Source organism: Frieseomelitta varia, unplaced genomic scaffold, assembly GCF_011392965.1.
Source record: "Frieseomelitta varia isolate USP_RPSP 00005682 unplaced genomic scaffold, Fvar_1.2 scaffold_251, whole genome shotgun sequence".
NCBI lineage: Eukaryota > Metazoa > Arthropoda > Insecta > Hymenoptera > Apidae > Frieseomelitta > Frieseomelitta varia.
The window spans coordinates 225,423-251,635 of record NW_025109981.1 but is presented as its reverse complement, the minus strand read 5'-3'; the positions used below and the strand labels follow the sequence as shown (position 1 = coordinate 251,635).

The following is a 26,213-nucleotide window of genomic DNA, read 5'->3' as shown; positions in this document are numbered from 1 at the left end:
TCTTTTTACATTTTTGTTTCTTCTCTGGTCGAGCCCTTCCACTGTTCACGAATGATCAGATTTTTTGGTTTTTGATATAATAGCAAGCAAGATATAAGCAATAATTATATTTATTATTCATTTTTATTAATTACAAAATAATTTGTGTTAAATCTACGAATAATTTACTAAATATATATGATTATTATTTATCTAAATATTTGCAAAAATAATAAAATTTGGAATATTAACTTAATTTAGCACTGAAAAAAATTTTATCAGTTTCACCTAAATAAATATCAGTAGTTCTGTACATTAAATAACAAATACATCATTCAATGATGTGTGTATCAGCAAAACAAAAAATTGTTATCAAATGTAACATTATACAATACGAGAAAATTCGTTCAAATATTATTAACATCTATCGAGGAAATTATTTTTATCACGCAGTAATCATCATTGTACTCAATGATCTTGTGTTTCTACATTTAAAGCTGCCTAAATAATTTCTAAGTGTTTGGACGCGTTGTATTAATAATCGTTTGCTAATTGAGTAGCAGGATCGGTAAGAGGAATATAGGAAACCTGCATTAGCTTTTTTTTGGTAACTGTACCATCGACGTTTTTATCTACTTGTACCAGATCTTGAAACCTCTGAAAACCTTTTATAGCAACAACCGGACAAACTAGCCGTCCACCAGGAGTCAATTGATCTATCAACTGAAATATAAGACGAGCCTTATTCTTGGTAATTTAATTATAAAAATGTATAATAGTATATATATATATTTATCTTTAAGTGTGTTGCAATACCTGTTGTGGTAAAGTATCTGCGGCCGCTCCAACGTGAATCGCATTGTAAGGGGCTTCAGCAGCATATCCCAATCGACCGTCTCCCACTAGGCGCATTTACAATGACCTGTTGTTAGTTTTTGGTCTATTTTTTATATAACGCACAGTCAAAGTCACGCAGTTGGTGGATACAGTCCTGTTTGATTCTTCATGGCAAAGTACATACCTACTCCACGTTGGTGGATTATGAGTATTTTTTACTTCGACACATCTACGTTACTTTCAAATTCTTCAATACGTGAAGTTTTCAAACGTTGTAGGAAAAAGACCGTGTATTGACAAGGAATTCCTTTTTCCTTTTTCCCGATACCAACTATTCGTGAATAGAAATTGCAACACGTTTGTAGCTGCGCATTTTCTTACCTACGAATTTAACGCGTTCTTCCTTGATGAAATGAGGACAATCTTCGCTTACGTTTTTTGTTGAAATTTCTATTAGTTCTGGAATATGATCGATCCCGATTACACGACCACGTGGACCCACCATAAATGCCATACATGCTGACAAGTAACCAGATCCTGAACCAACATCCAATGCTTTTGCACCATCGAACAATTGATCAGAGAGGACAGATAAGGCATATGCATGCTGAAAAACAATATTATTCATTTCATTCCAAGAATCTCCTAGATTATAAAATAACTATTTTGTAATAAAAGATTTAATTTAATTTCTTCAGCAGTCGCTATATTTAAACTTGTTATTTTAAATTTCTACAGTAGACAATATATGTACAACTTTAACAATAGGTATTAAAGTAATTTACTAACCATGTGTGGAGCACTAATTGTAACGTTGTAGCCAATTTTTCTTGGTTGATCAAGATATGGATTTGCTTCGTGATAATAATGTGCTCTATCTATAGCAATCATTGCTGCTTCTGCTCTATCTGTTGCTAGAATACCTGCTTCTACAATACAATTTTGCAATTAAGTCGTACATATTACAGAATTTAAATTAATGCTTAATTAAGTTATTATAAGAAGGTCTTACCTTTTAGTTTAGTTACCATTTCATGGTTTGTTGCTCCACTGCATTGCCATGCCATGCTTCACGATATATCTATATGTAAATGTCGAATAGAGAAACAGATAGCGTATCTTTCAGAAAGAACAAAAGAATAATGTTAATGAAAAGAGAAAAATAATATGCAGCAATCAATCCAAGAGAAGTTTTATGAAATGTTGCGACTCATGTAATAATATCATAAACATAATGGTTAACATCAAGAACGCACTATAAATATTACATTTACTCACATATATTCATAAAACTTTTCCCAGGTTCTTCGAAATTAACAGATACTTGAATACCTAAGGAAAGGTTTAACTTAAAAAGCTTGAAACTTAAGTTTCGAATACCTCTTTTCTCTTAGTGCATAGCAATTTTACTGGTTTGCGGATTATAGTATGAAGAAAGTCGAAGTGCTACAGAAAAATAAAAAAAGAAAACATGAAAGGAAGTGTCATTAAAAAAAAAATATCTCCACTAATGATGAAAATCAACATTGCCAACATTTTTCACGTTAATATTTTTTTCAGAAAATGGAATTGTTATTTGTAAGTCTGTCTTTACAATGTAATAATGTTTGTCTAGGAATGATACGAGTTCTCTTCTAATTTGTTTTTTTTTGGCATCTTGGAGATTTGATACATTTCGGACACAAAAGAGAATTTTGTTAGGTTAAGTACCTGTGTTGCTGTTATCTAGCCGCGCCAGATACGTTCTGACGTAGTACATGGGTGCCGTCAGTTGCACATATATTATATATATATACTATATAAATATATTGTAGATATATATACGTATATATTATATATGTATCTTACATGACTTTCGGACATCCATTTGTGCAGACAAGTATTATAATTATACGATCTATTGAATTATTTTTTATCGAAAATAATCTGTTTGATTCGTTTGAAGCAAGTACGAAATACGAAAGTTATAGCTATAGATAGTAAATTAATTGCATCACTAACTGATGCTATTTGAATCCAACGTAATGATCGAGGAATTCACCATGAGTGGTTATTTTATTTTATCAGAAAATCATTTTGATTGCTAAAATTACGCTTGCCACACTTATCATAAAATTGCACTTGACTGATGCAATGACGGATTCAAGCACGTGCAATCGTGCACCAAAAATTGAGTGTATATGTATATGGAAGCGCATAAATTAATTTAAAACCTTTCGCTTGAAGGTAGATTTGCCACGAGATCGTAAATTAACACAAGTCTGGCAATAAATTACAGTCGAATGTTTAATTATGTTCAAATGACGATGGCGGAACAATTTTACTTGCAAAATTTAAAATACTCCCTGTAACAGGTAGCACGCTATCTAAAATTAAAAAGTAAACGAATAACGTAAAAAAGAACGATGAAGTTTTATGCAGGAGAAGAGTTTAAGTTCGCGGAAAGTTGGAATGCAAAGGTGAAAAAGAAAAAAAATGGGAGAGAGAGAGAGAACAACGAGGAAAGTGACGTATAAATGTGTAACTGTTTGCCGAGTGCACACAGAAGGGAGCTAAGCGAAATAGAAGATAAGAGAGCTATTCGGCTCATTTATATGGTAATGAGATGATACCGATCGGTATAAATTGGACAAAGGATCAAAGTTTCGGCAGCAGAAATATTGCGCGCTGTTTATCAGAAAGATCGGATAGGAACACAAAGTTCTCCAACGTTTGCGGCTTTACACGGATGAGACAGGCAGGCAGACAGACAGCGAGGCACGTACCTTGTTTGTTTGGAAGAAAACGAACTTGTGAGAATTCGGCGAGAGGGAAATATATATGTGAAATAGATCGGATAAAACCGAAGTGAAGAAGGGAAAAATGACGGAAAATAAAACTGACGAGCCAGGGAAGTTTCGGCAGCTTCTCGTTGCGTTAATCGGTGAGTTGCTGCTCGAATAAATGAGGGCGGAGGGCACGAAAGGGAAAGTTATCGTAACATGTTCTCTAAAAGTAACGAAGTGATTTCTTTTTATTATTTTTCAGCAAACATTTCGTCCTTTTCGTTTGGAACGATGATAGGTTGGCAATCGCCGACGATACCGCAACTACAAAGTGAAAATCCTCCAGTAGGTAACGAGCCGATGACGAACGAGGCGGCATCCTGGTTGACCGGGATCATGTGCCTAACGGCCGCTTTAACAAGCTTGATAGTCGGCGCAATAGTGAATCGATTCGGACATAAAGTGACAGGATATCTGATTGCTTTGGCGCATTGTACCAGCTGGTTGTTCATCATCTTCGCGGCGCAACAGATCCATTTATTTATCGGCCTTTTCTTTTCGGGCATATCTGGCGGGATGACGTTGTTCTCGGTGCCGCTGTACGTGTCTGAAATCGCGAGCGATGGGATACGCGGGATGCTAGGCAGCCTGATGGTATTCGTGCTGAACGGCGGTATTCTTTTCGCCTACGTACTCGGCGCTCTGCTCCCGTATCAGTGGTATTCGATCACGATGTTCGCGTTTCCTCTAATTTATATCGCCACGTTTCTTTTCGTACCGGAATCGCCTGTATATCTGATGCGAAGCAATCGGACCAACGATGCATCTAGGCAAGCACAGGCAATTTTCTTTTCGTATTCGACCAATCGAATACGCGCGACATTCTATTTCGTGTTTTTTCCAGATCTCTGACGTGGTTGAGAGGTGGGCAGAAGTCGGTGGCTGAGCAAGAAATGTTGCGCCTGCAGCAGGAAGCGAAAGAGAGAAACGTCTCGGGACCATTGATGAACAAACTGTCGGAGCTGTTTCGAGATCGGGCGACAATTAAAGGGCTGTGCATCACGCTAGGAATGTTTTGTGGGCAACAACTTGCCGGGATATTTATTATGGTAACAAAAAAAAAAACATATTCTAATATCTATATTTCGCTCGATCTGTTTGTACTGATCAGATACATCTCCTCCTTGTTCTGTAGATAAGCTACACGGAAACAATATTCAAGTTGTCGGGAAGTTCGTTGTCACCGAATGGTTCGGCAATTATCGTTGGCATGATTCAAGTGTTCGGTTCGTGGTTATCTACCACGTTGATGGAAAGAGCCGGTAGAAGACCGTTGCTTTTGATCTCCTGCTTGGGAATGGGCACGTGTCACTGTGTCCTCGGAGTGTTTTGTTATCTGCAAACGCTCGGATACGACGTTAGCAAATTCAGTTGGATCTCGATCATAGCGTTGTCAGTCTTCATGGTCGCGTACGGTTTGGGTATGGGGCCAGGCCCATACGTCATCTCCTCGGAAATACTTAGCAGAGATGTTTCGAGCATGGTGGTGACGCTCGGGATGTTTACCGCTTGGGCAATGGCTTTCATCGTCGTTAAATTATTTCCAACCGTAGTCAATTTGTTGGGTATACACGGTTGTTTCTTTCTGCTCGGTATTTTCTGCGCGATTACATTCGCGTTCATTTTCATCCTCATCCCAGAAACGAAGGGTTTGCCTCGTCAGGTAATTCTGGATCGACTAAACGGTGTATCTTCCTCATTAAACGAAACGCAATATGTCTCGTCGCAGGAGTGTAATGAAAAAGGTGTACCGCTGTCCGAACTAATTTAACAAACATTGTAAGTAACGAAAGGTCTTTTCTTTTTCACTGTTCGACAGTCGAGAAATATTTTTTCAAAGTACCTGATCGTACATACGTAATGAGCACACTTGTTCAGTGTATAATGGAAAATGAAATACAAATAAGAGAGAAACTGTCGTCTGTTATGTAACTTGCGTTACATAAACTGCCAATGAAAAAGAAACTTCATCTTACATTGTCATCATTTCGTATATGTCGTATCTGTGACATATTCAAATATACTTAAAGTATAACGATCTTATCTAGATCTTATTTGTATTTCTCTGAATGGAAAAAAGATGTGATTTCGAATGAACGCGAGAACTCGTTCGATTAAAAACGTGTGACGTTTCGATTGGATGTTAACCATTGACACGATCGTTATCAATCGACGGTTAATCTCTGCCGTACGTTCTTATTACTAAATTTTCGCTTTTTAAACTTAATTGGTTGTCCATCATCGTCGCTATCAGCTGCGTGGATTTGCGTGATGGTCTTTTCTTTGAACGTTCTCTGCACCGAGGGCGGCTCTGCTTTCTCAAAGACTGGCAACTGCACTTGCGTCTGCTCTGGCAGTTGGAAATCCACCGGTTTCACTTCGCTGAAATAGAAGATATATTCGAACGTTTCTTTCATATACGCTAATTTATTTAAGAATAATCCAATTTTCTCTTCCTTGTCCCCCCCAGTTTCTGTTACGCGTGCACACATATGTTAACGTGCGCGAATGTGAGTGCACGTACTGCGCGTGTATTGATTAAAAATATCTTGGCAGTTCCGAATGATACTTACATCTTTCGAACGGTTTGCCAAGGACCATACGGATGTGATTTTACCGGGATACTATAGTCTCGTCTGTATGGCCGGCTTTCCTCCTCGGTTACAGTTTCCGTCTTTATCGTATCTTCATCGGTTTCTACTCGCGGCGGTGGTTCACCGCGTGTCTTCCTCAATTCCTTCAACTTCTCTCTCTCGGCATTTGCCCGTTTCTCCTCGAGAATGTTCGCGTTCGCAATCGCTTCTTCTTCATCCAACTGTTTCAACAATTCCTCCTGAAGCACTTGTTCCTTTGCTTCTTCTTCTTGTTCCGCGAACGTCATGTATCCCTCCTCTGGTGGCTCCCAGACGGATTCTATTGCACGAAATGAACAGAGATTAGTATATTCAAAGAAACAGAAAATTATTCAAAAGACAAGCAAAAAAAAAAAAAGAAAAAAATTTGTTCAAAATCAATAGACAGATATATTCACCATTGGTTTCGATGTGCCAATAATATGTGTATCCCTCGGGACTGAGAGCTTCGTACCAAAGTTTTCGAACAGGTTTTGCAGGGCGCTCGTCTTCCGCAATTCTCTTCCCCTTTCCTTTCCCCTTTCCTACTTTATTTTTCCCTTGATTTTTGTTGTCGCCCCTCTGTTGAGATTTCGATTGTTGGGACGCCGTGTGCCTCGCCACAGTTGGATCACATGGATCGACTTCGTGAGAGAACTGAAACGTGTTACAGTGTTCGTTGTAGTTGTCGAAAGCTTTCACGAGTGGGAACACTAACGAGCTCGTTCAAGAGCTAGTGCGATCGATTGGTATTTGTGAATTCCCACCTGTTGATTATCACCTTTAAGCTTAAGTTGCGTTGTAGTGGCTGTTGTTGCTACACGATTGAAATTCGGCGACACCTGTAACGTATGCATTCTCTTCTTTCTTTCTTCTTTCGTTCGAAAAAAAATTGGAGGATAAAATTGATGAAAGGTTATCGTTATAATATACAGCGACTCTTATTAATATTCGAACACTGCGATGTTTCAAAAGTTCCTTACACACTTGCCAAAAATATTTATATTAATAACATTTAATATTAATATAATATATAATATTTATATTTCCTATAATATATAGTTATATATTAATATATTTAATTACTTGTTTCCTAATATGTAAGATTATTCTGTTTACAGAAACATAAATTATTACATGTTATTTATTCATATTTTCTGCATAAGAAAATTTAAATATTCCAAGAATATTCCAATAGTGAGAAAATATATTTTATAATTATTATAGAATTATATATACTGTGTACACATATAAAAGTGTATTTTATATAAAATATGTACGTATAATGTATCACATCCGAAATACATAAAATGAATATAAATCTAATATATTGCTCCTCATTCAAATTTAGTTGCGATTTTAAACTTTGTCAATGTTTAGTTTATTGTTCCCAATAAAGAAAAATAGCAGAAAGCTATGTAATAATACAAATAAAGTTTATATTTCTACCAAGTTCCTATAAGTGTTTTAATATATTAAAAAAAGTTAAATATTAAAGTTCAATATGAATTGAAGTTTTGAGCAAGAAAAGGATTGTGTCAAAATGTTGAGTTTCACAACGTATTCAGAAATCCCAATAACTTTTCCATATTACGCGCGTTCTCTGCAATTTGGCATTTTAGTATTTCCTATAAAAAGAAACTCGCAGTCTATTAACAAGACTCACTGCAGATGATATCGTGTACCCACGTCTTTCGTTTCTATCCGGTTCAATTTCTCTTTGATGATTCTCTCCGCGGTCATGTCTTTCGTGTTGTTCTCTACATCCTTCAGGTACGCAGCCATAGCTGCCTAGATATGGGAAACAATCAAATGTTTTACACATTTAAATATAAATTAAATACCTTGCATTCGTTTCTCCTTTTTCTTTTTTTTTTAATTTCATCAAATGCGCGCGCAACTTGTCTGAAAAATAAAAGGAACGTACATTCTCCATCCTCTTGATGTCGTCCTCGATCTTTCTGTTCTGCTTCGCCTGCTTCGCACTATTTTTGTGGATTTCCTTGAGCCGTTTGCTAACATTTTCCTTGTGCTTTTTACCACCCTCGTGAAAATCGATGCTAGGCTTATTGTCAGCGATCCAACATTTGCAAAAGTCGCAAAATTTACGACCCTGAGACTTCCAGTAGTCCGCCCTGGAATTTTAACAATTTAATACCCCTCACTCTATCTTCATTCACTTCTCCTTTGTACACGATATTCCTTGCTATCAAAGGGAACATTGATTTCCATCTCGATCAAACAAATTCTTCAGACAAGAATCGAAGAGAACGAAAAACAAAAGGCGAACGGATTTTTAAATATTTATGTAAAATTTTGAAATCCAGTGTTGCGTAACGTGCAAATGTATGTAAGATAACCAAAGTATAGATACTATTCGTTAGATAATATTTAATTGGTGAAACAAGTTTCCATTCAGTCTCGATTTCTTTGATCGTTTCAATCGCGGGACAATCTGAAAATAATTAGTTTATTTGTTTAGAGGTTCAAAGAGGATGAATAGACGTGTCAGATGAATGCATCTTAAATTTGCTATACGTTCTCTGATTTTAAGACGATCTGGCAATTTTAGCAAGCACTCGAAGGATCAATTATGTTCACGAAAATATGAATCTGCATAAAAATCCGCCATCTATTAATAGACATTTGGTGAAAATTAATTCGACGATTGTTTCGCAGTTTCCGGGGAAATATTGAGATTTACAAATTTCGATGGTTGCAACTGCTTGCAATAATTACTATACTTCACACAGTATGGACCTTTTTGACGTATTTTTTGTCCTCGCGAATCGTGCATCGAAGAAATCACAATTCCCTCAACAATGCCACGTTTTGTCAATAATAGAGCATGTATTAATAGCAACATCATCTTATAAATAGACAGAGAAGAGATTAGGTTGGCCAACTAGCTAATCTAAGAGTCAATTGGTACTCTGGTGTCTTTCTATTAGGCGCATCGTTTGTATTTTTCGCTCGACGCTCTTCTCGCAATGTCACGACTATTACGTTTATTTCATTTAGATTATAATATTACGACTACAATTGATTTTATTAGATTGTTATATAACATTATGATTAAGTAGGTTTATCACAGAAACTCTCCAATCATAATCAATGCTTTTAATTAAGTTTCGCGAACTTTTATCATACAATGTATTAACATATATACAATGTGTTTCATTTTTGTCCCCCACTATTTTCATCTCCCCACAGCGGTATCAGCGTGTTCTCTGATTAAAAATAAGGAAAGAATGTTATATAAATAGGGTCGTGGTTGCATTATTATGAAGCTATAATAAAAGCACCAGGATTATTAATGGTTCTTTCCCCGTTTCATTCTGCATGGAAATGTTGGCAATATTTAATTGTATCAGAGGGATTGTGTTCATTATTAGCGATCATTGTAACTACGCGTGTATTACGTTGCAGTGTATTAATTGAATAAATTTTCATTATTGTTACAACTTTTTAATAGAGCATTGAAACCCTACGTAATTGTTCAAGTTCTTCGAATTTCTCAAATTTTTCTTCCGAGATGTTCTTGGTCCACGAAATCTAAATTACTACCGAAATATGTCATTGATTGAACATCGGAAAGAATATACTATCTCTTTTTTTTTAACAATCTAGAATTGGAAATATAATACAAAGATATCGAAAAATACGTGTTTCAAAATTAAAATCAAATACATCAGAAGTGAAGGAGGTCGTTGATTATAACAGAGCTTAACGAACAAAAATTATTCTATACAATCGTAGCATTTTCTTTCATTAACACAGGAAACGGCAGAGTCTGCCACGGGACTCGATACTTGCTGACGTTTAGGGAAACGACATAATCGTACGCGGAGGTTGTTTACGGCGGAGGTGAAGGCGAGGGCAAAATCCCCTCGAGGCACGAAATCCACGAGCATCCTCCGCCGGTCGAACGTAACGGCACGCGAATAGAACCGTCAGCCACGATGCCATTCTCGTAATCGGCCAACACCAGAGTATATTTTCGTGCTTACTTTTTGGCACGAGCGTTTGATCAAGATAGGCGTTTACATCCAAAGCGGGTGGAACATTTTTCGAGAACGATGATCGCGCACATCTACACGAACGAGATTAACCACTTGCGCTGGCAACCGATTGCGGACCGTAACGAGTGGCCAAACTCAACGTACACGACAATTCGTCGCTTTCTTCTCCGTTTGAATTCGTCGTTACGATACGACTGGATAGAAATTATTGAGAAGTAACGAACTAACTTAAATATATATCTTGAAACTGAGAAAATATTGCAATTTTCACCGCAATACGATCATTCGTAGGACGGCGTCGCCCGAACAGACGAATTGGTCGTGAAATTGGTTCATTCGCGGGACGGAGTTTGTCTCTGATAAATTTCGAACAGCGGCCAGCCAAAAACAATTGGCACCTATGAAACGTAATTCCCACGACGACGATGTACCATCAGGCGCGCCCTTAATTTTACGCAACGACTTATTTTTAGATAAGAGAAACGGTGAAGGATGGAACGCGATCGTATTTATTCGTTCGTAAATATTACACGTTCGGGCGTTTCAAAATTTTCCCCTCCTTCCTCCCCGAGACGTGCAAACGTTATCATTGGTTAGTTTAGATTCATGTGAAGTTGCTAAAAAAAAAAAAAGAAAAATTCCAGGGAGAAGTGATTTGAAGATATATGGTGGGGCCGTTTCGAGCCGGGCTTGTTAGATCGTTTTATAGCTCTACACTCGAGCGGAAAAAAGGTTCGTGGTTTGTTCTAATTTTATCTTGGGGGTTGTATACGTGTTTCAACGTTCGAAAGGCGTGTCTTATAAATCGCATGCAACGCCGATGTCGTTACTTTGCGGCCTGTTTCCCTTTTTGGCACAATGGACGAATACGAGCAACCATATTCGTCGTTTAATGGTGATAAATATCTTTCGCTAGAGAATACGAACGTTCGCAGTAACGAAGTCCCGATGCAGACACATAGCAGCGATATCGTTCTCATTAACGATGTAGTAGGCGATATGGAAATTCTGATAAACGATACGCAAAGATATAAGAAGCATTCGCAAGCTCGATGAAAAGTTGATAATATTTCCCTGCAACTTTGTAGAAAGGAACATCTTACGAAAAATTTTCAGGAACCATTGCACTTTTAATCTTCAAGAGTTAATGTATTTATCATATTTATTTTATAAACAATAGCTCAAAAATTATATTAAATTCCTACTCGGGTTAAATTGTTTGGTACTTGATGTTCTGACAAATTGATAATAATACATTCTCCAATGCTTGAGTTCAAATTTTAAAACAGACTCTATTTCATCAATTTTTCCAATTTCTGTTCTGCGAAGTCAATCAATTTGGCAAATTGGCCAAACCTATAAGATCAACGTTATTTTACAGTTTACGTAGTTCAGTTGGCAGGTCAATTGTAAGTTTAAAACGATTTTAGGAACCAACGAAGCGCATCATGATTTCGAGCGACTGTTCAAACGATAAACTTCGAATCAATGCAATCCTTTTTTTTTTTTCATACGACAAACGACGATTACTAACGATTAATAATAGCAACTGGCACGGCACTTTTTTCAAATCGATGAGAACGCCGTGCACGATCGCATTGCATTGTATTTCTATATAGGGGAAGGTCGGTAAACATCCACCAGATGCTAATAATAAATTTGTAAAAGGCTTGATGACGAACGGTCTTTTTATCCAAACGTTTCCGAGCAGAAAGTCAAAAATAATCTGTAGACAAATTATGATCGGATACGATCAGAATACGATCCGTGTTGTGCAATCGGCTCGAAACTAACACCAAGGCAACCTAATCGGTTAAATACGTCGGATTTCGGATGTTTCTTTTTTCGTAATTGCTCAATAGGTAGGGGTATTTTTGTCAAAATTAACGCCAGGGCAGCCAAACCCGTCAATACGACGGATTTCAGGTGTTCTTTTTTTGTAACTGCTTAAAAGGCACGGGTATTTTTATCAAAATTGACGCTGAAACACAACTAAACCTGTCAAAACGACGGATCTCAGATTTTCTTTCTTTTACAAACGCGGCTGCTTTTGTCAAAATCAACGCTGATTTCCGAAAAATAATTTTTTAATTTATAATGATTTATGTTAAAGGCCGATTGTTCCAGTGTCAATCACGAGTGAAAAAAAAGGCAGAAAAAGAAAATAATGGAATGGAAAGAAAAATAGAAAATAATAATAATAATGAAACGAAACGAAAACGTGAAGTTGATAGATTGGAAAATATCGACAAAGTCGATGAAAAGGCAGAACAGAAGAGTCGCGCTGTTCGACAGAAAAATGAAATTGCGCAAGAACGCGTCTCTCGATTGAATCCAGCCGGGGGAAATAATTTACGTGGTTCAATTAATCGCGAAACGCCAGCATCGAAACAGTTAAGTGAAAATATTTTATTTGCGATATATTTCCTTACATGTCTCTCACACGCATACGCACGTACGTAAACGTGCAAATATTTGTTATCTCCGTAAGGATACGTAAGGATAGACACGTAACAATGGAAAGGTAGTTTCCACTATGTTGAACTAGATTGGTCCTTCGTGGTAATTTTTCAACTAGTAATTTGGTTTATAATGAAAATGAAAAATAGAAGAAGGGCGAAGAAAGGGAAAGAGAGAGGAAAGAAGAGGATTGTGCTACATTTCAAAGGGATCTTCATTCGAGTAACATAACGAAAGGAAACCAACGAATAAATAAAATAAAAAGATGAACAAACAAACAGACAAACAAGGAAGTATATAAACGTATAAACGAATAAATATCCACGCGTATATTGATATAAGTACGAATCGCGTGGTTTGAACTGACATTTATATACAGTGACAACACAAATGTATTCATACACTTATCATATACTGTTCAATGAAACATTTTGACATTTTATTGACACTGTCAACGAGGCACAAGTGTCATGATTATATTAGTAAAATTTGGAGCCAATCTGGAAATGTACAGAAGAGTTGTACACATGAGATATATTTTGTCAAAGATTACTATGCAGGATGATTAGCCATGTTAACGAGTATCTCCACTGAATATTGAGATTTATTCATGTAAGAATTATGGCTATTTACTTTTATGATTTCTACATTCTGCAGTATATCGTGTAAGTATTGCAAATATGTATATAAAATGCAATTCAAATGAATAAAACAATCAATAGCAAGTACTATAAATAAAAAAGTAATAATTAAAACTTAATTAACTTTAAGTACGTGTGATATACAATGTGTGTGATATTAGAAAGATTGAAATGTCTTTAATCACGTTGAGAAAGTTTTCTGTAAATTTTATGGAGTGTTAGTTATTTGTTAGAAATGACTATAGAACTTCTGTGGAACAGGTATGTAATATTCTTTCTTTTGGATGAAATTTAGCAGAGTATTTGATCTCATTATCAGTTATAGTAAAATTATAGAAAACTAATGGTAGGAGGAATGTTGGTTAATCTTAACAAGACAAAAGTGTCAACTTTGTTAGAATTATACTATATGTGCCCTATTATTTATGCACGATAGTAAACATGTTGTAATTTTTGTGTATGTTTGCAGAATCGTTGGAAATTTAATATAATTATAATATTAAAATAATAACAGAAAATAATAACCAATATAATCATAATGATCGGTTATCGTGACAGTGTTAATCGAAATTTTCAAAATGTTTCACACAATACAGATATGACGTTCACTTTCAGAAGACGAATATTTTCGCGTATCATTGTACACACGTATATCACTCGATCGGATCAATCTGAAAGTTCGTTTGCTTTCGAATCGTTTATTTTTAAAAAAATACGATTTTAAGTGCCGAAACGCGCAACAATATACGTACTATATACGAATTCACTATACATACATGGTTCCGTGTAAAACATGGTTCTTTCGTCTTTGTCACGTGGAAGGATCGTGTACTAGCGATTTTTGTTTTCTATCAACGCGCTTTGGACCCTCGATTGAAAGCTAGATCGAAATTCGGATGTTATGTATAAACGATGAAAAGCATTCACGATTGACGTTGGTCGTTAGCCTCAATTTATTCGTCACGCTTATTCGTCATCGCAGCATGAAACAAAATTCGAGGTCTCTTCAAAGATCGATCCGTTGCGTACTCCGACACTACGTGCCATTTTCAGGAAGAATTGATTTCTTAAAGTTTAACGAGAGGAGGAACGAAATAATAGTTATTGGATATACTATACACGCACGACTGATAACACAATTGTGTATCGATTCGATACGAAGAAACAAGTAAAAGAGGAAGGACAAAATTTTATTTATCGGGTCCTGGAGAAACTCGAGCTTGAAAATTTGTCACGTATGTTTGAATTTGGTTAATTATGTTTGGCTAGCTGGATAGGTGTAAATAATTGCGAAAATAAGTGAAAAATACAAGATAGAATATAGTTTAGAAAGTTAAATTCGGAGTACACGTGTACTATTAATCGAACTAATGGAAAAATGGAAAAATATTTTGAACGTTCCGAAATATTAATCTTCGTTGTAATCTGTGCAATTATAGTCATTTTACAGAACTTTCATCTCATTCTCCAATATCTAGAAATTTATTTGTTTCAGTTACAGCATTAAACGACTCGGTTGTAAGTTACAAGGAGAATTTAGAATATTGATTATCCATTTCTGCCTGCAATTATCCAAATTCAAGTATACACCTGACAAATTGATTCTCTCGAAAACGAAATACCAAATGAATAAATTCCTTTTTACGAGCTGTTATTTCCTCGTAGAATCGTCCTTTGTACCCAATTGTACCAGCAGTTATAAACAACCTTGTGTACATGTATGTACGACGTCGCCTTTACCTTAGCCTTTCTTAACATTTCCTTCACAAGCGTGACGATCCCTATAATGCACGCTAGACGCACGCGAATGCCAATTTCTTTTCTATTTTCGGAACGATAAAACCGTCAGGCTGCAGTTACGAGGATCGTGATTGCCATTTTTCACATCTATCAATCTAACATCAGGTACTTGAAATACTATCGTTTACAATTCGTTCGGGTAACGCGTGTCGTATAACGAAAAAAAGGAAAAGAAAAAAAAAAGAAACAATCATCAACCGGTGGCTATCGATCACTAGTAGAAATACAAATTTAGCGTTTAATCGTTTTTCGAACGATCCGACGATTGATTCTCGATTATGCTCGATCGTACGATTTCATGTGAACGTAGTAGTCCATAGATTGCTAGCTACTTGCAGATGTTCGAAAAATCGGATCGCGTTTGAGAAACACAAGCGAAGGGAAACGAGGTAAAAATCCGTGGACGAAAGAGCTAAGCTAGTGGGAGGGAGAGCTAGTAACGGAATGGAACAAGGGAATGGCCCTGAATCGTGGTAAAAAGAGGGTGGAGGGAGGAACTTTCTGAATCTGGATCTGGATGGCGAACTCGTTGGCGAGCTGCACAACGATCGACACGGTCGTATCATCCGGGCGACGTTTTCTTTTGCTTGGTCAGCTCCAGAAGGATCGGATAATGGAGATCTGGACAATACTCCTGGCTGTGCTCCAACAACTCCAGATGCCTCGACCAAATCGTCCCGTCGTAACGGTCTATTCGCCGCGCGACGAAACCTCGTTTCACCACCGCCTCGGTGAATTGCTCAAATGTCGATCCTCGTTTTGGCGCCATCACCAAGGCGAGGCCGTCGTTCGCCAGCCAGCCGTAGATCGTTTCCACCAAGTCTGACCGAGCCTCGTCGAAGAAGAGACAGTCCGCGCACAGGATCACATCGTATAGCTTTTCAGCAAATTTCGCAACGTCCTTGGCGCCGCCAGTCCAGCTCTACCGGTAAAAATTCAATTCAGAAATTCCCAAGGCAACCTCCCTTAGAGGCAAAAACGAGGCGCGAAGTGAATAATTCGTCGCACGTGGCTTTTAATCAGCAACGACGACGACGTGAGCAGGGAAAACATCGTAGTCGTCGTGTACAGCGTGCTTGTCATAAGTGGTCGCGATAATTAGTTGATTCGAAGATGTTATTAACGTAGCGTGTCGAGGAAATCGCGTGGACATCGGGTTCGGAGGGTAAAAGTTCGCGCGATCGTTGGAAAGACGGAAACGGTACCCGATCTCGGCCAAGCGCGAGAAAAAAGTTGGAGCGCAGAGGGTCGCGGCGGACCGACTGGAAATGATCCTTATAGTATCGTGGTGGAGGAAAGCGCGCACGCGCGATCCCTCGTCAGTGGGAAAAGCACGAGAGAGAGAGAGAGAGAGAGAGAGAGAGAGAGAAAGGTCGAACGCACCGAAAGTTCGCGTACGATGCTTGCGGTGTGTGTTCGATTTGACGTGGTAATGCGCGCCGCGTGTTTTCCATCGGGTATCGAATCGTTGCTGTTTCCTTGTCGTCAACGGTTTGCAAGCATATGTACAACGTGTACGACGATAGAATAGTATGAGGCGATAGGGAGAAGGGGAAGCGAGGCGAGGTGCGTAAAAGACGAGGCGAAAAGAAGAATTCACCTTGATCCGAAGGCCGTTGGGGTGCGGGTGTACGAACATCCTGACCGATCTAGCTGCTCTGATCGCCCTGGCCGCTTTGGCCCACTGAACCACGCCGCAATCCACGAAATCGGTCATGCCGTTTCTAGCTATGATTCGTCGTACATTACTCACGCTGGTCACGTTGCCATCTGTCAGCGCGATTTCCTTCGGGTCGCAGTACTTGGCGACCATCATCCCTGCCAAACAGCTCATACCGCCACCAAGTTCAAGGACCCTTCGGTTCCGACACAGCTGCCGGTTTTTCAACAAATAATAAGCCAAACATTCCTCTGACGGCCAGACGCAGATGTTGCCGGTATTGTTGAAACCGATCAGCTCGTTCGCCGTGAAATTCTTCTTCAATCGACGGATCTCCACGGTGAACAGCTTATTGTCTAAGACGATCGAATATTCGTACCAAGCCGCGGCGTCCGGGTCCGCGGTGTTGCTCTCTACGCGGTCGACTCTCAACAAATTGAAACTGGTGAAACGGCGAACCGAGATCTCGTCTTCCGTGTCCATCGAGATCGGTTCCTGCGGGCCGATCAACGCCTTGGCAAGGATACGCCATCGTCGTTGCGCGGTACTTTTCTTCCTCCCTATCTTTTCCTCGAAGTTACCGTCGTTTCCCGCTCGTTGTACCTGCGGCTCGCCGATCTTCGCACACTTCTCTGACATTTTCTCTCGTTCCGGGGGCGCTTTCCATCGAAAAGTGCTCCACCGATGCTACGAAAGGACGCGTCTCGTGCCAAACATCGAACCACGAGGACGGCCAATACCAATTGGAACATCGACACGCTCCATCGTGCGACGTCTTCTTCCTTTCCTCTTCTTTTCTTTTCTTTCCCCCTTGCCTTCCGGAACTCGACGACGACTCGGAAGCTCGGCCAAGACGGGACTCGATTCCTCGGCGGCGACTCTTCTGTTCCTCGCCCCTTCGTTCCTCTACGAAGACGGATGAACGAGGATGAACGAGGATGAACGAGACGAGGGGCGCGAGCCGAGACTAAAAGTGCGAAGCCAACTTCTAACTCGCGCCACGCGGATGCCGAGCATTCACCGCGTTCGTTTCACGCCTGCGCGCATCGCTTCGCTCCTGTCTCTTTTATCCGCTTTCCATTCCGCGCAACTTCACCCTTCGATACACCCCGTCCCTTCACCCTCTCCTTCCTCACACCCCAGCTGTATCGCTCCCGAACCCCTCTCTCTCTCTCTCTCTCTCTCTCTCTCTGACCCATTCTCGCTTTGATTCACCACCACCCCGCCCCCTCCCGCCACCTTTCTTTTCTTCTCTTCGCGCGTTCCTTCCTTCTCCCTTCGTTTCTACGTTTTCTATCCCAGTTTGCCCGTCTTTCAAAGGAAAGAAAACGCGGAGACAAAACTGGCGAAGGCCAGCCTCTTCTTTTTAATTTGCAATTACGAGCGCTGCTCCAGAAAGGTGTCGTTTGTTTCCCAATCATTTTTCCTCCCCCCGGTTTTCGCTCTCGGGGCGATCCAAACGGGGCAGCCAGCTCATAACGTGCGGGACTGAAGTTTGAAAACAAGGCGGCACCATATGTTTGCCGATGCCTGCCACTCTGCCCCGACAAACGTATCGAGGTTACGACAAACGTGACGCTATTCGTGGCACTATCCGGGAAAACTGGCAAATACTACGACGACATCGTCAGAGGGGACCGTGCGCGACACGAAGGGCGTCTGGCTTCTATTCGAGAAGAAGCTCGAATCTTTCGTCGTATCAAGACGATTATTGCCTTCGACTTCCCCCAGAAGAGGAAGACTCCGTCGCAGAGATAAAAATATTTTCTTCGATACCCCGCGTTCTCGTTGGTTACGCTTCTTTTTTTGTTTTTTTTTTTTAGTCCCCTCCCCTTGGCTACGATCTATGAAAAATGGAAAACTGCATTCACACGCAGATATAGATGTCTAATAAACGTTGTGTAACAGCGGACGCAGCTCGATGTCTGACATAACGCGTAAAACATGTTTCGTTTCAGTTATGTCTGGTCGATTTTAATCGGTTCGCCTGCGACCGATCCAATTTGCCTTAAACGAGACAAAAGTTTTAACGGTATTATTATTACGTAAAGCGTAACGCGACTCGGGGATAAGGCGATAAGGGGGAAAGGAGGTGGAGGAGGATTGTTACGATGTTTTATACCGTGATGCGCAACCCGTTATACGCGGTTTACCAGCCAAACGATTCCCATCTCACGCTCTTTTTTTTTTTTTTTCTTATTGAATGAGATTGCCATCGGGTTCAAATTCCAAATAAAACTCGCACGACGGAAGAGATGGGAAAAGAAAGATGCTAACGAAGATACATCGATAGAGGTAATCCCGCGTTATCGCGTCGTATAAATATATCGCGTATATATATATATCGACGTCGTTTCTATTTCTTTCCTATCGAGATATCATCTTGCGGGATTGGAGTGTCACATCGATCGTTCGAAATGCAGATGACGTGTAATAACGTTTGTTTTGCAAACGCGAGCGCGAGTTCGACTCGTTTATTTATCGTCGAATCTTATGCAGTTCGAGCAATTGGCATGTATCGATGCACGTACCTATTACGCTTGTGCAAAGGATAGAGAGGGAAGGGGGGATTCCATTTGTATATAATCTACTTACTTTGTGTTGTCTGACACGAATAGAAGTTGGTGACAACCATACTCGCGCTTTCATTCAAGCGCGAAGCCGATAGTCTCTGTTTGCCAGAACGAATATAGATTTTCTCACATCTCCCGTAAATTAACCGATAAGATACGTGAAAATAAAACAGTTGGTTCCTTTATATATATATATTTTTTTTAGATCTGCTTTTCAGTTAACGAAAACGTTGATGTTTTCCTGTTGATCCAAATGCCAGTTTGACACAATATACGATTTGAAATCGTTTGGAAGGTTGCCGCGAGAGTCGTTTTTAGAAACGTTAAATGTCGGTTTTAATCCGGCCGGTGGAGATCAGTATAATGACGAATACGAACAAAATATCGAGGAAAGTGGAATAGCTCTTAAAAGAAGGACGCGTCGCGAACGATACGAGATGATGCGATGCGATGCGATGCGATACGATACGATACGATTTAAATGGAGACGGTTGCCAATAGGCAAGCAGTAGGAATGGTTTTCGTGCTTGCCTTTCAACACGATACATACGGTGATATTGCGGCCCTCCCTGGCAGACCGTCTCGACGCATTGCGTCTAATTTGATCGAAACTCGAGACTAGCTAAGTAAGAGTCTACCAACGTAATCGAACAACGAGCGAACACCTCTCTTTTCTACCATTCTATTAGATTGTCCCGAAAGTCCTTTTCGTTTTGTCGAACGTATGTTTTACGTATGTATTATATTATCGAATTACAATCCATTCTGATCTATTATCTCTCCCCGTCTCTCCATCGTAATGCTATTTCTGAAATTTCCAGGATTTGATAGCGAAAATTGCTAGAGATACATTTATTCAGGGAGGGGATTTTTTCAACAGAAGGAATAGATAATAATCAGAGGGAATGTGTTACCTCGTCCTTCATGCTCCCCAGATATCACACTCGTCTGATTACTATCTATTCCTCTTTCATTTAAAAAGTGAAACAAATGACATGGAGCAGACGAGAATACACCTTTACAAGGTGTAACAATATTTCGTTAGCAGATACCAGAAGTTTTGGATGACATTGTGAAGCTTCCGGAGTGACGGGGAGGGTAACGAAACAGAGTGGATTATATATAATTCAATAACACGGTGTGAAACATTGTGCATACATTACTCATTAATAAAACAAAAGAAACTTTTTTGGAGACAATCTAATATTTTCATTCTTACTCTCACTTCTTTCTTTCCCGTTTTCCCTTACGTCTCGCCAAATCGTATCTTTTCCTGCTTTTCCCATTTTATTTTTACGTTTTCCACGAAACCCTTGGTGTATTGGCGCCACTGACTATTACACGAGTGTCCTTGTGCTCGTTTCATCGATGCTATACAAAATAACGTTTCAACTTGCTATACAAAAATTTGTTGCACGATCTCAGCTGAGATTTCTATTCATATTATTACTCGCATTCTGTATGTTGTTCTGTTCCACAACGAAAAACGAGTATGTAGAAATACCTGATATTTGTATAGTCATTTTCACTTCAAAAATATCTAACTTTTAGGTGAGAACAAATTTTAAACTATACTAATGTATGGTACAAAATACGATGATCTTTGTCAAACATATATGCGCATAGAAATATATATAAGTATGTCAAGCATAAAGCAAAAAAATGAAACAAACAAATGTACATCAGGACATTAATAATCAATGATAAAGTAGTGCTTCGATGCGATTTCCACTCTAGATTTTTTTTTTTTTTTTTTTTTGATAAATGAGAAATCAATGTTTTTTTATATGCAAACACATACTATTCTCTCTATCTTTGATTATCTTATTTGCCGCAAAAAGGTTATATAATAACGTACTTACATATCTTAAATCTTGAAGGAAGACTGTTAATGCGTTTCCATTGATCACAAACAATCAAATAAGTTTTTATAAAGATATATGATCCTTTTGAGTCGTTTGAAAGTCTAACCTTAAAATCTAACCTCAAAAAGTTAAGCACACTTATTCGGAATATTTAGACATTGGTATTATATTTCACTAATGTTCCGTTATTATTGTGTGTTATTGTAATAAAACTGAGACGCGTTTTTTTTACGTAAAAGTTACGTAAATGTAAACGTACATGTAAACACAAACACTGACCGTAATCACCGTAACAAACAACACATAAAAGAGAAACAGCTGATGGTGTAGCGATGTGAACGATCGCAATTGATCAACTGGCGCTATCTAGGATCGAACGAGATAAACATAAAAAATTTTCGTCTTTTTTATACATGATGTCGTTGCGCGTCGCGTATAAGTGTCGTATATTCGGCAAGTAATCGATTGTTTCTGCGTTAAAATGGTATTGTTATGCCTTTCGTAGTATTTCTAAAAAAATGTTGGTGGCAAGAGAATTGAAATGGTTCAGTGTGTTAAGTCTACTTTCAAAATTTCGCTGTCATTGTTTGTTTCAATGTGACTTTTTGCATTTAATGCCGTGCGACACAACAAGAAAAAGAACAGCGAAATGTATGTTATGCGTACCAATAAAACGATTTATACTTTAGCCTATTAAGAGTATCAGACTCGTTCGTGATGACGTAAATTATAATCTAGAATATAATACGATGAATAAGTCTAGAGTAGGGTCAGAGTATATTCCGCTAGTGGAAGGCGACATGTTGAAAGCCAGATTCGTTTTGGATTTTGCTAAACTAGCATGGTTCACCGTATCTCTGCCCTTTTTCGCATTTATATTTTGTATTATATGGTCCATCGTATACGATTTTGAACATTCTACTTCTACTCATTGTAAGGTATTTACTTTTCTGGTCTGTTGATATCAAATCTTAAGAATATGTCTTTCACACATTTATATAATACACAAGTATATTCAGATTTCAATGTATATGTGTGTATATCTTCCTGTACTAGGTTTATAACTTTTTACCATCCGTCTCTGCTGCTATTGGACATTACAGGCCGCAAAGAGATGTTTGGAAAATTGCAATAGCTATTCAAGCAGTGATACGAATTTTAGTATTAATAATGTATCGTCGTTATTATAAAGAACATATTTACAAATGGGCACAAAATATTTGTAAGATCGCTGTGGGTGTATATGTTGTTGAGAACATATCTCTTGTAACGTTAAGTTTTTGGACGTCTGATGAAAGTTACAGTACGTATACAAGATGTCATTGTTTGACGTATCTATAAAATATACAAATAATTCGTATTTTTATTTCAGGCTTCCATAAATTCTCGTTTATAACATTTTTAATAACATCTTTTATTCACATGCAGATGGGATATTTTATCATGAGAAATTGTCGTAACATTACTAAGGAATCCTCTGAAACTACTTCCTTAAAATGGAAGCGAAGATCCATGATGTTAAATGTATTCTCAATAATAATTGCCTGTTATTTTTTTTACAGGCACAATAAATATTGCGAGCCATTAGGTAAGTTAACTGATTAAAAACAAATAAAAAGTATTTATACAATATGATTGTTTTATTGCAGTGTACTCAATGTTTGCTTTGAGTGAATATGGAGTTGTTCTTTCAAATATGGGATTTCACTCAACTGCAGCTTGGGATTTTGCAAATTCACGTCTTATGATATCAGGGACAGGGTTTAGAATAATTTAATGTAATTTTACATAAATGTTATCATATTCTCAAGCATCCACATTAACTTTTTTAAATTACAACAATGGATTTTAAAATTTAAAATTATCTTTTTATTTATTTGACTACATATTTTATGTTCAATATCATCAAAATTATCATCAAAATCACGACGACGCTGAATGTAGAATGAAATATGAAAATTGATTAACAAATTCCTGAATGATTATATGTAGTAATTGATAAAAAAAAAAAAGAAAGGAAATAGGAAGAAAAAGAAAGTAAAAGAGAAGAACTGAAAAAGAAAGAATGTTGTAACGTTTTGATATAAAATATGAACATTATTTTTAGAGATTGTTCTTTATAATGAGTATTTTATGCGAAGAAAAGTACAAAATATATTTGTATGTTATAATGCAAGTCATGAACACAAGTTATTTTTTAATGTACATTTTCGCTTATTCTCGCAAAACATAAATTTTGAACTCTGCACATATTATTGTACATAGAAAATTTGAATATTCATTATTTAAATTCTTTTTCAATCAAAGATTAAAGTTCAAAGTATTGTTAAATCTTGAAATCAGTTTCCAATTTATCGGCAATGAATTTAGCAATTGCCATAGAACTGGTTGCAGCAGGAGAAGGTGCATTGCGACAATGTAATATTCTACTACCAATGCTACCTTTTCCTTCATCAAATACAAAATCGTCTACCAAATTACCATTATTGTCCAATGCTTGTGCTCTAACACCCGCTGGTCCTCTGTATAAGTGAATTAAGTGCATTAAAAAATGATCACTGACGTGATAAGATAAAGTGCGAAAAATTAAATTCTTTCGTTTACCTTTTTACATCTTTAACAGATATCTCGGGAATGAATTTTTGCAAATCCCTGACTGCGAGCGGATAGAAAATTGATTTAATTATTTCTTTACATCCTGGTATAAAGTATCGAAAACAGAGTTTGTACAATCCAGGAAATTTTGCCATTTCTATACAGTCTCTTATATTTATATCGCGCCACCTGAGAATTTACTATATAGTAATGAAGTGTTATATGTAATTAAAGTTTATTAATTTGTGTACCGGTATCCCTCTCTAGCAAACGCTAAAACTGCATTTGGACCCAGCCATATATCGTTGTTCATTCTAGGAGTAAAATGAACACCTAAAAATGGAAATCTGGGATCTGGAACAGGATATATATTGGTGGTGCATAAATGCCTTTTGTTCTCAGTTAATAACAAGTATTCGCCTCGAAATGGAACAATTCGTGGACTAAGATCGCATCCTGTCATTACTGCGAGACGATCCGAATGCAAACCACCACACGTTAACACATATTTTGTCGGCATACACTACGATATGATAATACGATAAAGAAAAATTGAAAATGAAAAATTTATGGACTTTGTTCGTAATATCTGTACACACTCTATTTTTCGATTGTACTAAAATCGGAGATAAGTCTGCCTTATCTTTAGATTCTGCCATCTCCGAAAAACCAGTAACTTCATAATTTAAATATATTTTTCCACCCATTTTTTGGAATTCGTCGGCAAAATGTTTACAAACCAGTGCCCAGTCGACTATACCTGTCCACGGTGACCATAATGCTTTTTCTCCCTGCATACACAATATATTTCTTATTATTATAGCTTTGAAAACTCGTAACATATTTTTCTTTAATACATATAATTTTTTTCTCTTTTTACGATATCAGAAATGGAAAAAAAATAATCTTAATACTTGACATTTAGCTTCGTATTTCGATATATAATCTTTCTCGACTATTTCGAGATCCGGTACATTATTTTTTATTCCCCGATCGTACAAATCGTCCAGTTTTTTAACTTGATCCTTATTCTGAGCTACTATGAGTTTCCCAACTTTGTTGTGAGGTATATCATGTTTACAGAAATATTCGTAGCTTAGCTTTAAACCTTCCACACATAGTTTTGCCTGCAATCATTTTCTACCGGATCAAAAATTTCTTAATGAAGCATTATTCTACTGTGTAATTAAAGATATCACATATATTCAAATATCTCTTGAGAGGAAGAAAGAGGAAAGCGTTAAGAAATATATGGAATTGTTGCTAATGTTTTTACTTTCATACTGCCGGGTTTGTAATAAATTCCAGCGTGTACTACACCACTGTTGTGCGAGGTTTGATGCTTCGCTAAATCGTTTTCTTTCTCAACGATCGCCATCTTTAAGTTAGGGTGTCTTATTAACATTTCCCGGGCAGTGGCACATCCAACGATGCCACCCCCAACGATAACTAAGTCGAACGTTCCGCATGACTCTGTGCTGAAAGTAATTATGCGCGTGATTTTATTTAATTCATATAATTGGAAAATTGCACATAGTATACATCAACCTATTCTCTCGAATTTGCAACATTTCTTTTAGGTTAATATCAATTAAGTTTCAATAGATATGGTTGTGTAACGCGTTGCATGTTATGAAATCGATAAATCGACTAACCTATAAGTAAATCCATAACGACATGTATAAAGATATTGCTGTAACAAGACTCTTTTTGTCAATGATGCGAGCATATTTGATTTTGATACGGTAATCGATTACATGAAATTTTTCTAGAAAGAAAAAAATAAAAATCAGTGTTTGCTAAGAACTGTGGTGAAGTAATTTCTCCAGGTATACATTAAAGTACAAGTATGTATGTATATTGACATGAATCGGATATCAATAGAAATTGTATTACATAACTATGTCACATCACACTCAAATTCGATTATATCGATAGAATTATCTAGAATCAATATTTGTTGTATTTTAGTAATTCACAATGCCATGCTTTCGATGATATTTTTAACATATATGAAAACGTGATAAAAGCATGTATATTAATAATTGGGGAAGAATAGTTGAACGATCAATGAAACAGCGTTTCTTACCTGTGAATTTTTGAAAAAATGCTATCTTATATCTTATGTGATCCTGCACGTGAAATATCTAGTCGTAAATTTCTTCGCTTACCAAATTAAAAAATATGTGCATAATTCTGACGTCAATTTTTGCCTGATGTCACTTGATAAAGTTGCATTATCTAGTATGTGGCGCCTCTATGGTCATCTTCTTATACCTTACTACTTTACGCTAAAATTGATAATCCGAATCATTTTTTTTTCTATGTTTCTGAGTATTTTATC

The 26,213-nt window shown here is 37.6% G+C and overlaps 6 protein-coding genes and 1 long non-coding RNA gene across 16 annotated transcripts in view; 3 read left to right on the top strand and 4 right to left on the bottom strand.

The window, feature by feature from the left end:
* Window positions 1–349: 349 nt before the first annotated feature.
* On the bottom strand, window positions 350–20,085 carry LOC122528510 (protein-L-isoaspartate(D-aspartate) O-methyltransferase-like). Of its 3 annotated transcripts, XM_043653735.1 has the most exons (7): window positions 2,527–2,592; window positions 2,197–2,262; window positions 1,829–1,897; window positions 1,606–1,745; window positions 1,198–1,423; window positions 796–881; window positions 350–702 (listed from the first exon to the last, which is right to left on the bottom strand). In XM_043653735.1, the coding sequence occupies exons 3-7, from the start codon at window positions 1,881–1,883 to the stop codon at window positions 514–516; spliced, it is 696 nt and encodes a 231-aa protein (XP_043509670.1). In that variant the 5' UTR covers window positions 1,884–1,897; window positions 2,197–2,262; window positions 2,527–2,592; the 3' UTR covers window positions 350–513. The 3 variants fall into 3 exon arrangements, with proteins under 3 accessions (XP_043509670.1, XP_043509671.1, XP_043509668.1); XM_043653736.1 differs by lacking the exons at window positions 2,197–2,262; window positions 2,527–2,592 and adding an exon at window positions 20,075–20,085; XM_043653733.1 differs by lacking the exon at window positions 2,197–2,262 and having other exon boundaries at window positions 1,829–1,899; window positions 2,527–2,594.
* LOC122528497 (facilitated trehalose transporter Tret1-2 homolog) lies at window positions 3,339–5,451 on the top strand. Its single transcript, XM_043653707.1, has 4 exons — window positions 3,339–3,739; window positions 3,844–4,411; window positions 4,486–4,690; window positions 4,777–5,451. Exons 1-4 carry the CDS (start codon window positions 3,679–3,681, stop codon window positions 5,410–5,412), a joined length of 1,470 nt encoding a protein of 489 aa, XP_043509642.1. The 5' UTR covers window positions 3,339–3,678; the 3' UTR covers window positions 5,413–5,451.
* LOC122528504 (WW domain-binding protein 4) lies at window positions 5,736–21,573 on the bottom strand. The gene is made up of 7 exons (XM_043653721.1): window positions 21,272–21,573; window positions 8,181–8,388; window positions 7,943–8,044; window positions 7,021–7,095; window positions 6,673–6,910; window positions 6,215–6,554; window positions 5,736–6,023 (listed from the first exon to the last, which is right to left on the bottom strand). Coding segments are annotated over exons 1-7 (1,182 nt in total). The 5' UTR covers window positions 21,274–21,573; the 3' UTR covers window positions 5,736–5,806.
* LOC122528506 (calmodulin-lysine N-methyltransferase) overlaps window positions 12,673–26,213 on the bottom strand; it is a 33,141-nt gene continuing 19,600 nt past the window's right edge. Inside the window, exons 1-3 of one of the 3 annotated variants that reach the window (XM_043653726.1) lie at window positions 19,082–19,092; window positions 16,777–17,732; window positions 12,673–16,098 (exon numbers count right to left, since the gene is read on the bottom strand). In XM_043653726.1, coding sequence (XP_043509661.1) covers window positions 15,739–16,098; window positions 16,777–17,475 — 1,059 coding nt within the window. In that variant the 5' untranslated portion in view covers window positions 17,476–17,732; window positions 19,082–19,092 and the 3' untranslated portion in view covers window positions 12,673–15,738. Of the gene's footprint in view, window positions 16,099–16,776; window positions 18,539–19,081; window positions 19,093–26,213 lie in introns of those variants that run through there. The other 2 variants (XM_043653724.1, XM_043653723.1) reach the window with 2 other exon arrangements.
* Window positions 19,472–20,589, top strand: LOC122528520. Its single transcript, XR_006306590.1, has 2 exons — window positions 19,472–20,142; window positions 20,231–20,589. It is a non-coding gene; the product is annotated as an uncharacterized LOC122528520 (long non-coding RNA).
* LOC122528509 (post-GPI attachment to proteins factor 2-like) lies at window positions 21,697–24,582 on the top strand. 3 transcript variants are annotated; one of them, XM_043653732.1, is made up of 4 exons: window positions 21,697–22,227; window positions 22,331–22,577; window positions 22,647–22,862; window positions 24,188–24,582. In XM_043653732.1, the coding sequence occupies exons 1-4, from the start codon at window positions 22,024–22,026 to the stop codon at window positions 24,196–24,198; spliced, it is 678 nt and encodes a 225-aa protein (XP_043509667.1). In that variant the 5' UTR covers window positions 21,697–22,023; the 3' UTR covers window positions 24,199–24,582. The 3 variants fall into 3 exon arrangements, with proteins under 3 accessions (XP_043509667.1, XP_043509665.1, XP_043509666.1); XM_043653730.1 differs by lacking the exon at window positions 24,188–24,582 and adding an exon at window positions 22,924–23,150 and having other exon boundaries at window positions 21,702–22,227; XM_043653731.1 differs by lacking the exon at window positions 24,188–24,582 and adding an exon at window positions 22,924–23,150 and having other exon boundaries at window positions 21,708–22,212.
* On the bottom strand, window positions 23,333–26,175 carry LOC122528499 (L-2-hydroxyglutarate dehydrogenase, mitochondrial). 4 transcript variants are annotated; one of them, XM_043653711.1, is made up of 8 exons: window positions 26,041–26,175; window positions 25,525–25,637; window positions 25,146–25,347; window positions 24,784–24,996; window positions 24,469–24,660; window positions 24,121–24,392; window positions 23,879–24,058; window positions 23,333–23,796 (listed from the first exon to the last, which is right to left on the bottom strand). In XM_043653711.1, the coding sequence occupies exons 2-8, from the start codon at window positions 25,596–25,598 to the stop codon at window positions 23,601–23,603; spliced, it is 1,329 nt and encodes a 442-aa protein (XP_043509646.1). In that variant the 5' UTR covers window positions 25,599–25,637; window positions 26,041–26,175; the 3' UTR covers window positions 23,333–23,600. The 4 variants fall into 4 exon arrangements, with proteins under 4 accessions (XP_043509646.1, XP_043509647.1, XP_043509645.1 ...); XM_043653712.1 differs by lacking the exon at window positions 26,041–26,175 and adding an exon at window positions 25,710–25,728; XM_043653710.1 differs by having other exon boundaries at window positions 23,334–23,796; window positions 25,959–26,157.